The following is a 12031-nucleotide window of genomic DNA, read 5'->3' on the forward strand; positions in this document are numbered from 1 at the left end:
CAGTAATCCTTTAATGTCAGTGCCTCGTCTAATTCAAGTTATTAATACATTTAGTGCATTCTCAGGCTATAAAATTAATTTTTCAAAATCGGAAGCCATGCCAATGGGTGGTCTGGCTATGATACCCCACTTAATGGACGGATCCCCTTTTCCCTTCCGTTGGTCCCTGGAGGGCTTCTTATATTTAGGTATTTTTATCACGCCAGTATTTGATCAGCTGTATAGGGCTAATTTTGTACAATTAATGGAAAGGATAAGGCAGGACCTCCAGCGATGGAGAGACCTTCCGACTTCCTGGCTAGGGAGAATAGCATTAATTAAAATGAATGTTCTGCCCCGTCTCTTATATCCTATGAGAATGCTCCCGCTGATGCTGCCAAGGCTAGCCCTACGTAAATTATATGGCTGGTTGGGCTCCTTTATTTGGAACCATAGACGGCCCCTTATTAAGCTGAAGAAGCTACAGCTTCCACAGGCAAGGGGAGGACTGGACTTCCCAGACTTTAGGAAATATCAGTTAAGCTCCCTACTAAGTTACATAGCTGATTGGGTTTCATCTGATCCACAATCAATTTGGCTGGATATCGAAGCCTCCCAAGTAAAATACCCACTTATTAACCTTTTATTTTCAGATAAGAGGAAAATCATTACAGACTACTGTAAAAATCCCATAATATTAAACACAATTAAGGCCTGGAATATAATGCGGCAAAATGAGGGTAACTCACATAAAACATCCCCCCATGCACCAATAGTAGGCGCATGGGGATTCCAACCGGGGATTACAGATGCCACCTTTAAACTCTGGAGATCCAGGGGCATCTCATGCTTAGGGGACCTATTTAAAGATGGGATCCTGATGTCCTTGAGCAGCTGCGTCTGAAATTCGGAATACCTAATGGGGATCTCTTTCGATACTTCCAAGTTCAAGATTATATACAGAGGAAGACTACATTAATAGATAGTCTTTATAAATCAGACAGAGAATGTAATGTCTTACGACCAGCGGGGGCATTCTCCGTTAGTACTATATACCATTTGCTACATGATGGAGTCTCAGGAGACATGGATGACCTGCTTAAAACATGAGAGCAGGACTTGGGGCTAGAAATCTCTGAAGATATGTGGAATGACATTTGGGAAAATGCTAGAAGAATTGCTATCTGTAACAGAACTCAGGCTATCCAACTAAAGATACTTCATAGGGCCCATATAGCTCCGGCTCGACTGGCAAAATTTAAGGCAGGAGCATCTCCAATGTGTCCCAAATGCAAAATAGAGGTGGGTACTCTTGTACATTGTCTGTGGACTTGTCAGAAAATCCGCAGATACTGGACTAAAGTGGCAAATACCCTGACAGAAATTTTAGGAACGGAAATTAGGGTGGACCCTGTATCTCTCCTTTTGGGCTTTTCGAACCTCTCATCTCTGGAGATGCATGGGAAGAGACTATTTTCTATTCTCTCTTTCTGTGCAAGGAAAAATATTTTGGTGAACTGGGTGGCTGAGGGCCCCCCTGGACTTTCAAATTGGCACAGATTAATTATGGAATATATCCCCCTTGACTTCCTCACAAATATGGTGCACCGAAAGACTGAATTATTTTATAAAATATGGCAGCCCTTTTTGAATTATATAAATGCAGATATTTCGGCTATCCTAACAAGGGCTTTTATTTAGTGAAGATTTCAGACCGGGCTGCTCCGGGGCCCCTTGGGAGAGGAATCCTGCGCGAATACGGGTTTTATTATATTTGATGTTTATACATTCCGAGCATGTAAGAGACTTAGGTATAGACTCTGGTTAGTTATAGGTTAGATTAGTAGAAAGTTGAGTTTTTTTTTTCTTTCTTTTTTTCGTTTGTTTTTTTTCTTTTTTTGTTTTCTTTCTTTCTCTTTTCTTTGTTAAATTATGACTATTGTATATATGATTTAATTGTACATCAATGTTTGTATTTGAGAGTTTTGTTTATTTTTGTAAATTTGCAAAAATGTTAAATTTCAATAAAAATATCTACAAAAAAAAACACTGAGCTCCACTTTACAAAACTGACTCTGACCTACATCAGAATCACACACAAACTTGCAACAATTTTTTTATTTGGGTTTCACCAGATGAAAATTCAACAAAAATTCAACAAATTCAACACACAATTCACTACTGTCTCATCAGCAACCCAGCAACCTGTCCAGCCTGATAAGAGATCCACTCCGGATGCTGAGCAGAATATCCAAGCTGGCACTGACCGAGGATCAGTGCTGAGGGAGCGCCGCACTGACTGAGGGTCAGTGCTGAGGGAGCGCCGCACTGACCGAGGGTCAGTGCTGAGGGAGCGCCGCACTGACCGAGGGTCAGTGCTGAGGGAGGTTCAGTGCTGAGGGAGTGCCACACTCACTCCCACTCTCGCACCCTCTCACAGGGTAATACTCCATAACAGTCACACACACACTTTACCAAATATACATACATCCAAACACACAGAATCTCACGCGGACCCATACTCATATGCACACACTCACATGCAGACACACACACACACACACACACACACACACGCTCTCTCTCACACACACACACACACACATATAAGTCTATGGGGTGAATTTCCATTCGTAGAATTATATTTGCAGATATATTCAACTTTGCTCAAAAAGTGCACCATCTGCAGGCAGTCAATCCATGTTATATTTCATAAATTCCACTTTGGAAATAGAACCAGTCTGACTCAAAACTGGGATCATATAGACTCTAACCTCCCACCTTTAATGTTCTGTTTGAGCTGAGATGTCATCCTTGTATTCTAAAAACCTTAAGTTATCTCAAGAATGTGATGTAAACGTAGTTCTGGGATTTACATATTAATGAACCAAAACCTGCAACCCATTCTAAAAGACAAAAGACTTAACAGCAATCCAGGTCTGTTCAATATATCATTTTCAGCTGCATGACACTGATCTTTTGCTAAACATTCTGTGTCTTATGATCCTGCTTCACAACCACCTGAAGGAGCAGTGCTCCGAAAGCTAGTGCTTCAAGATTAACCTGTTGAACACACCACAACTTGGTGTTGTGTGATTTTCAATGTTACAAGTATTTAATGATCCCACTCCACTGCTTCTGAGGCAAAGAGTTCCAAAGTTGCACAATCTGCTGAGAATGAGGGGTTATTGTCCCTGAACACAATGTCTGGAATGATGGACTTGGGAATAGTGCTTTCTAGCAGTATGCAATCTCATCAGTAACCACTGATGTCAACTGGCTATCTCCCAGGCATCAAATATTCACTGATGGAGGTCATCAGTTCATGTGAGAGTGAACAAGTCTATCCCAAGCCTCATCCCTGGTCCGTCTGGATGCCATGCATCATAAATAGTTCTTTAGAGTCATAGAGATGTACAGCACAGAAACAGACCCTTTGGTCCAATTCATCCATGCCGGCCAGATGTCCCAACCCAATCTAGTCCCACCTGCCAGCACTTGACCCATATCCCTCCAAATCCTTCCTCATCATATATCCATCCAAATGCCTTTAAAAGGTTGCAATTGTACCAGCCTTCACCACTTCCTCTGGCAACTCATTCCATACATGTACCACCCTCTACATGAAAAAGTTGCCCCTTAGGTCTCTTTTATATCTTTCCCCTCTCATCCTAAACCTATGCCCTCTAGTTTTGGACTCCCCTACCCCAGGGAAAATACTTTGTCTATTTATCCTATCCATGCCCCTCATGATTTTGTAAAACTCTGTAAGGTCACCCCTCAGCCTCCGACACTCCAGGGAAAACAGCCCTAGCCTATTCAGCCTCTCCCTGGAGCTCAAATCCTCCAACCCTGGCAACATCTTGTAAATCTTTTCTGAACCCTTTCAAGTTTCACAACATCTTTCCCATAGGAAGGAGACCAGAATTGCACGCAATATTCCAACAGTGGCCTAACCAATGTCCTGTACAGCCGCAACATGACCTCCCAACTCCTGTACTCAATACTCTGACAAATAAAGGAAAGCATACCAAACGCCTTCTTCACTATCCTATCTACCTGCGACTCCACTTTCACTCCAAGGTCTCTTTGTTCAGCAACACTCCCTAGGACCTTACCATTAAGTGTATAAGTCCTGCTAAGATTTGCTTTCCCAAAATGCAGCACCTCGCATTTATCTGAATTAAACTCCATCTACCACTTCTCAGCCCATTGGCCCATCTGGTCCAGATCCTGTTGTAATCTGAGGTAACCCTCTTTGCTGTCCACTACACCTCCAATTTTGGTGTCACCTGCAAACTTACTAACTGTACCTCTTATGTTCGCATCCAAGTCATTTATATAAATGATGAAAAGTAGTGGACCTTGCACTGATCCTTGTAGCACAGGCCACCAGTCTGAAAAACACTCCAGTTGTGTTGATCCAGTAATTACCATAATTTGTTGTTTTTGTTTTTTCTTCATTTGGGCTTCTGCTAATGGTACAGTATGAATGTTGACAGGCATGAATTTCAGCCCCTCAAATGTAATAGCTGACCCCATAAGTTTAACCTTAAAAAGCAGTCTAAAAAAATTCAACTATTACTCGAGTATACAGAGGGACCTCGATTATCTGAACGAGATGGGCGAGCACTACTTTGTTTGGATAATTGATTATTCAGTTAATTGATTTCCTCTGGGGCTCGGAGTTTTCTGTGAAGTCTGCTCCCTATTCAGGAGATAAGACAAAAGCACACTGCGTGCGAGTCTCCCACTCCCAGCCTGTCCCAACCACCTGTCTGCCCCATCACGTTCCACAACACCATCTGCTCCCCCCCCCCCCGTCTGCTCCCACCTCAACCTTCAACCCCGTCCAACATCACCCCCATTCGCTCCCACCCCGGCTCCTGCCCACCCCAACCTGCAGCCCCAACCCCACCCCTCCTTCCATCCTACCCCCATCTGCACCCCTGCCTCCCCAGCTGACCCCTCCCGGGGCAGCCGGACTATACGCCAACAGTAAGACTACACACACACACACACACACACACACATGTGCACACAACTTTTTGACAGGTTCCACCCACCTCTGCCCTGTACAGGACAATGTTGGAGAGATTGTCTGGGGAAGGAGTGTTTAGGATTCACCCCTGTGTAGAACTCCAGGGAGTTAGGGCAGAGAGAGAGGGTGGAAGGTCAGTTATTCAGAGACGGTGCCTGGACTGTCCAGGACTGTTCTCAGCAGCATTTCAGTGAACTGAGTTCGTTTTTAATCACTGTACCTATAAACAAAAGACGCAATCAGGATTGAAACAGCTCTTTGATGTAATGTTTCTATCAGGACCTTGAGATCCCCTTCGGATAATCTGATATTCGGATAATTGATGTTGGGATAATCGAGGTTCCTCTGTATATGGTATTTGCACTTTGAACAGAGGAATCTGTAGAATCTTTTCAAAGCTATTAGGATAAATAGACAAAGTCTTTTCCCTGGGATCAGGGAGTCCAGAACTAGTGGCCATAGGTTTAGGGTGAGAGGGGAAAGATATAAAAAAGACCCAAGGGGCAACTTTTTCACACAGAGGGTGGTACGTGTATGGAATGAGCTGCGGTGGTGAATGAGGTGGAGGCTGGTGCAATTGCAACATTTAAGAGACATTTGGATGGGTATAAGAATAGGAAGGGTTTGGAGGGATATGGGCCGAGTGCTGGCCGGTGGGACTAGATTGGGTTGGGATATCTGGTCGGCATGAACAGGTTGGACCGAAGGGTCTGTTTCCATGCTGTACATCTCTATGAGTCTATGACTATTTCTGTGCATTGGTCAGGGTTTCACAGTTTGTTTTCACACTGACACCACCCAACCACTTCGCTATTTTCTTCAGCTTTTTTGTAAAAATTGCAACCCATCATGTTTCAACCTTCGTTTCTCGTTGCGGTCAGCCCCAGTTTCATTGATCTAAATTTAGAACTGGTAAGTTGAGTGTTTTGTGCGGGGGAGAGAGAGAGAGCGAGCAAGAAAACACTGCTGTTAACAACATGGAAAATTCTGTACAGGAAATGGTCGTTTGTAGATATTATTTTTGTTCCAACCAGTTAGTGCTTCTATGGAAATGTGCCATGCCACCTCTGAGACACTTCTGTGATCTCTTAGAATTGCAGCTGCAGCCCGTAATAGTCCCTAGGAAGCAGCTTGTTTCTGTGGAAATGCAGTCAAGCTTTAGGCTTCAAATATTTTTTCCTCCCAGTGAGCATTTAAATAGATGAATCAATATTCCGGAGTTTAAGGACATTGTAATATTCTATGTCACAGGATGAGTTACTCATCAGTGTATGCAGGATAGGGGCATGATCAAAGTGTGATCACGTTCTCTTTGATATTAAAATGTGGATCACATCTACAAGAGAATTAATTCAGTCTTTAGAGATTCAGTCTGGTCTGGTTCAAAGACTCTTCATTTAATTAATTGAAACAACATCCACTCATTGTGCCTTTCACATAGAAAACCTCACATGATACTTAACAAGAGGATTTTTAAAAATGTTAACACTGAGTGACATATGCAGACATGAGACATAAAAAAATTGCAGCAGAAACTTTGCAGATCTGGCAGCCTCTGTAGACAGAGAAACATGGTTATCAGGATGGATCATCAAAAGCTTGATAAAGAAGTAGGTTTTAAGGCATGTCTTCAAGGAGGAATGGGGGAGGGAATGAGATGGCAAGATGGAGAGATTGGGAGGGAATTTCAGAGCGTTGGGCTTGATCATGTAAAAGCACTGCTGTTTGAGAGTTCAGCATTGGAACATTAAAGGGCTAGAGGAGATTAATAGGGAGGAGGTGAGTCTATGAATGTATGTATAACCAAGGATGAGGAATCTAAAATTGGGCATTGCTTAACTGGAAGTGATTACAGGTTAGTGAGCACAGGTGATTGGAAATGAAACTTGGTGTGAGTTCAGGGTTTTGGATAAAAGTTTCGGGAGCCAATAAGTTGGGACGGGAGTGATTGTGGGAGAGAAGCAGTTTGTGAATGAAGCAGCAGTGAGTTTAGTGGCAGCCAAACAAGGTGCCGGCTGCAGCAACTAAAGAGGGCAGGAGACCGGCAATCAGCAGACTCAGAGCAATGTCATGGAACTGGAACTAGATGGTTTCTGTGCTAGTGCAGCAGATGCATAATTGGAAGTTAATACCAAAGTTGCAAACAGATTGCTGGGCTGGGTTGTTCAATGGATTTCAGGATCCCAACCATATGATGAAGACTTGGAATATATTCCTTTGATACTTTCTTGAAGGTTACATTGTAAATTTCAGGAGCTACATTTTCATCCTCACAAGCTTTTTTATTCAATAACAAAGGAGTAGCAGATTTAATTTATAATAAAGGAGTTTAATTTATATTAATGTGAGGTGCTGCATTTTGGGAAAGCAAATCAGAGCAGAACTTATACACTTAATGGTTAGGTCCTGGGGAGTGTTGCTGAACAAAGAGACCTTGGAGTGCAGGTTCAATGTTCCTTGAAAGGGGAGTTGCAGGTAGATAGGATAGTGAAGGCAACGTTTGGTATGCTTTCCTTTATTGGTCAGAGTATTGAGTACTGGAGTTGGGAGGTCATGCTGCGGCTGTACAGGACATTGATTAGGCCACTTTTGGAATACTGCGTTCAGTTCTAGTCTCCTTCCTATCGGAAAGATGTTGTGAAACTTGAAAGAGTTCAGAAAAGATTTACAAGGATGTTGCCAGGATTGTAGAGTTTGAGCTATAGGGAGATGCTGAACAGGCTGGGGCTGTTTTCCCTGGAGCATCAGAGGCTGAGGGGTGACCTTATAAAGGTTTATAAAATCATGAGGAGCATGGATAGGATAAATAGACAAGGTCTTTTCCTTGGGGTGGGGGAGTCCAGAACTAGAGGGAATAGGCTTAGAGTGAGAGAGGAAAGGTATAAAAGGGACCTAAGGGGCAACCTTTTCACATAGAAGGTGGTACGTGTATGGAATGAGCTGCCAGAGGAAGTGGTGAAGGCTGGTACAATAGGAAGTGTTTGGAGGGATATGGGCCAAATGCTGGCAAATGGGACTAGATTGGATTGGGATATCTGGTTAGCATGGATGAGTCAGGACAAAGGGTCTGATTCCATGCTGTACATCTCTATGACTGTATCTCTATAAAATAGTCTAGTAATAACATCTCCCGAATTTGTGTTGGTCTAGCAGGTATTTGAACTTGTACAGAAGCAGAATTAGAAGAATTCATTAATATCTGTAACAATGATCACACCCACTACATTTAAAGTCACAATACACAAGAGAAACATTAAATTCCTAGACAGTACAGCTGTAATGATATCCTTTACCAAAATCATGAGGGTCATGGATAGGGTAAATAGACAAAGTATTTTCCCTGGGATCAGGCAGTCCAGAACAGGAGGGCATAGTTTTAGGGTTAGAGGGAAAAGATATAAAAGAGACCTAAGGGGCAACTTTTTCACACAGAGGGTGGTGCGTGTGTGGAACAAGTTGCCAGAGGAAGTGATGCAGATTGGTACAATTACAACATGTAAAAGGCATTTGGATGGGTATATGAATAGGAAGGGTTTGGAGGGATGTGGACTGGGTGCTGGCAGGTGGGACTAGGTTGGGTTGGGATATCTGGCCGGCATGGACGTGTTGGACTGAAGGGTCTGTTTCCGTGCTGTACATCTTTATGACTCTAAGTACAGCATTTAAGGATAACAGGAATAACTTAACAATAAGTGCTTTTACTACAAAAAAAAAACACACATTTCTATGTACAAAAAAAATCACACCCTCAATGTACTTCCTGTAGTCTGATGAAGTCAAGCTAAACATTTGAAGGTGTGTTTCTAATTCAGTCACTGCAACTCCAACAATTCACAGTATGAGCATTCAGTTGAGAAAATGCAAGTGCAATACATGAAATAAAACTGTTCAGCTTTAAATTATCTAAATGACACAATATTCAACAGCATTCACTGCATTTTCCACCACTCTGTGGCTCCTGTGGCTGCAGTTACCTTTGCAAGGAACTCACTACCTAAATGACTTGAAAGATTGGCAGGCCAGATTGAAATGGAACAAAGGGAAAATGGAACAACTGATCAGGGTTTTAGCAGAAAGGTAGAATACAAGTAAATCAGAAATGAAGTAAAATAAGAAATAAGAGAAGCAAAGAGAGACAATAACAGGAGTTGGCAGTTAAGATATGAAGAAATGCAAAAGTCTTCTGTAGACTTGTAAATAGTAAAACACATAACTTAGCAAGATTTGCTAGTAACATGGTTTTACATTTAGATTCCCTACAATATGGAAACAAGCCCTTCAGCTCAACATAATCCACACGGACCTTCTGAAGAATAACCCACCCAGACCAATTCCCCTACATTTATCACTGACTAATGTACTTAACACTAATGTGTAATTTAGCATGGCCAATCCATTCTAACCTGTACATCTTTGGACTGTGGGAGGAAACCGGAGCACCCGGAGGAAACCCACGCAGACACGGGGAGAACGTGCAAACTCCACCCTGAGGGTGGAGTTGAACCCAGATCCCTAGCACTTTACTGTCAAAGTTAAATGCCTTCAGGTTAAGTTCAAGATATTTTTAATGGACTTATCTCTGACTAAAAAAGGCGTTATAATTACACAATGTCTGTGTAAATATGGAAAAAAATGGATATGCTGTTAGAAAGTTGATGAAAAGTAGAAACAATTAAGGACCAAAATGGTAATTAATGTAAGGAAATAGAGGGCCTGGCTGTGTTACAAAATCAGTACTTTGCATCTGTCTGTCCCAGGGGGAAGGTCCTGGTGAAGTGAGAGACCACAACTGATGAAGAAACGCTGGATACCGTCATACATTCAGCAGGTTTCTATATTCAACATTATCTCATTCTGAGAAAGAAAACTTCACATTGTCACTTCTGTCTCCGGGCAATTAGAAACATCCAACCTCCATTTTCCCAATTAGCAGATAAAACAATAGAATATGCTATGGGGTCAGCGCAGATCTTTTCCTAGAATATTTATTCCAAGCCTTCCAAACACCCAACATCTCTCACCCAGACTGACAAAGGTAGCCGATGTGATGGAGCTCAGCAACAGCATTTAATCTCCTGTTGTCAATTTAAGTGGTTTTCTTTCCATGTTTTATTCACTTGTTCTGTAAGATGGTCTCTCTGCCAAAGGAACACAGGGTGGTGTTTGTGAAAGGGTACCACTGAGAACCCAGACATGTGTCTGCCAATCACGCCACCCCTGGAACATATGATTCCAACATCATGTATGATTCACAGCAGTGTTCGCTATTTAACACGGTTTTCCGCAGAATTTTACTTTCAATGTTAAATACCTTCGAGTAAAGATCGAGACAATTTTAACTGATTCATCTGTATCCAGAGAAACAGAAAGGTTAAAATAACACGTTGCCAGAACTCCGTGTGGAAAAAAAATCGGAAACGCTGTGAGAAAGTTGATGAAATCTCAGTAAAACAATAAAAGCCAGACCCATTCACTGCTTACAGGAGTTTGGAAAGGTCAAGTTTCCGCTTAGAGCCAGCAGTGTCCAGCTTTCTCCTTGGGACCATTTAACGATGGATTTCCAACTGTCTCCGCGCTTTGCAGGAGGTTACCTCTTTTTCCTGGCTTTTACTGGGACAGGTAATTATATATTTTTTTTAAAATCTCCCTATGTCCTGAGGCTGGAGCCGGGTAGCGCCTCGCGTTGTTGTTGTAATGTCCCGGCTCCAACACTGAGCCCGCTCTCCGGGGTGGGATTGGTGGAGATGGAAGGTTCCCCCTATCCCTCCTCCCTCTGTGTCACTGACAGAGCCTCACACCCAGGAGGGCAGGGATGGTGCTGAGAGAAAGTGAGGACGTTAATGATGGGGCAGTGAGAGTTCTGTGTCTGAGAGAGAATGGTGTTTCAAGGGGCTGACACAGAAGGTAGTTTGACCATCCACTTACACCGGGAAAAATTCCAATCAGAAAAGAAAATACAGCCGGAGCCACATGGATTTTCAGTCTTTCTTTACTGTGTGTTAAAGGGGGATGTGATTTTTTTTTACAATGAGAGTCAATGTCGTGTTTCAGTTCTGTGCAGTAACCCCTGTATGAGGAGGTTAGATGGTGGTTAAAACAGGGAACTAGCGATGTGATTTCTGTGAAGGCAGATCGGTTTTACTCAGTTAACTGCTTAGCAGAATATCTGCTATCTGCGATCTTAATGAACGAAATGTTTGTACTACTGCGTTTAGGGCTGATTGGAGTTTCCTTCCTAATTGTTGGGAATTCAGTTCAGAAGAAAGTTTACTCCCGGGGAAGAACTGGTTTTCAGATCAGGAGGATCAATCAACGCAACAGAAGTTTGTGAGTTGATGGGTCTTCAAGTTGTTAGAATTGAAAAGAGGTTTAGGGCATTAGGATTGAAATAGATTCATGTCAGCATTCTGATTTAAGTGGTAAAAAAAATCCCAGCAATCCAGGGAAGAGAACTGAGAACAGTCAGTAAAGTAAGAAATGAAAGAGTTGAGCTAGGCGTAATATTTCTCTGAGACTGAGTACCTCTAAAGGATAGTGATTGAAATGTTACTGTCTGTCTTAAGATCTTTCTAAATTGTCAAAGACAAAGCTTTGTTTTTCTTCTTTTGTGTAGTAACTTTGACCCAGAGTGTTTGTATGGGATAGTAAAAAATGAGGTCTGCAGATGCTGGAGATCACAGCTGCAAATGTGTTGCTGGTCAAAGCACAGCAGGCCAGGCAGCATCTCAGGAATAGAGAATTCTATTCCTGAGATGCTGCCTGGCCTGCTGTGCTTTGACCAGCAACACATTTGCAGCTGTTTGTATGGGATGCCTGGGTACTCTGAAGATTTTGAGTTTCACATCACATTGAACCAGCAGCAAATCTATTGATGCATGAGACCATGCCAGCATTGACATGGTCAAAGTGTTTAGCAAATTTGATGGATTAAATGCTATTAGAACATGAAGTTTAAAACGGAATATTTTCTGTTGACAACATTCAACACAGCATTTGTTCATTCCCTATTCA

The 12031-nt window shown here is 42.4% G+C and overlaps 1 protein-coding gene across 3 annotated transcripts in view; it reads left to right on the top strand.

Moving 5' to 3' along the window:
• Window positions 1–12031, top strand: part of LOC132836021 (intercellular adhesion molecule 3-like) — a 206301-nt gene that overhangs the window by 167625 nt on the left and 26645 nt on the right. The window contains exon 1 of one of the 3 annotated variants that reach the window (XM_060855217.1): window positions 10345–10639. The exons of 1 other annotated variant lie outside the window; for it this stretch is intronic. In XM_060855217.1, the coding sequence (XP_060711200.1) occupies window positions 10573–10639 (67 nt within the window). In that variant the 5' untranslated portion in view covers window positions 10345–10572. Of the gene's footprint in view, window positions 1–10344; window positions 10640–10838; window positions 10925–12031 lie in introns of those variants that run through there. One more of the 3 variants, XM_060855218.1, reaches the window with a different exon arrangement.

Source organism: Hemiscyllium ocellatum, chromosome 45, assembly GCF_020745735.1.
Source record: "Hemiscyllium ocellatum isolate sHemOce1 chromosome 45, sHemOce1.pat.X.cur, whole genome shotgun sequence".
NCBI lineage: Eukaryota > Metazoa > Chordata > Chondrichthyes > Orectolobiformes > Hemiscylliidae > Hemiscyllium > Hemiscyllium ocellatum.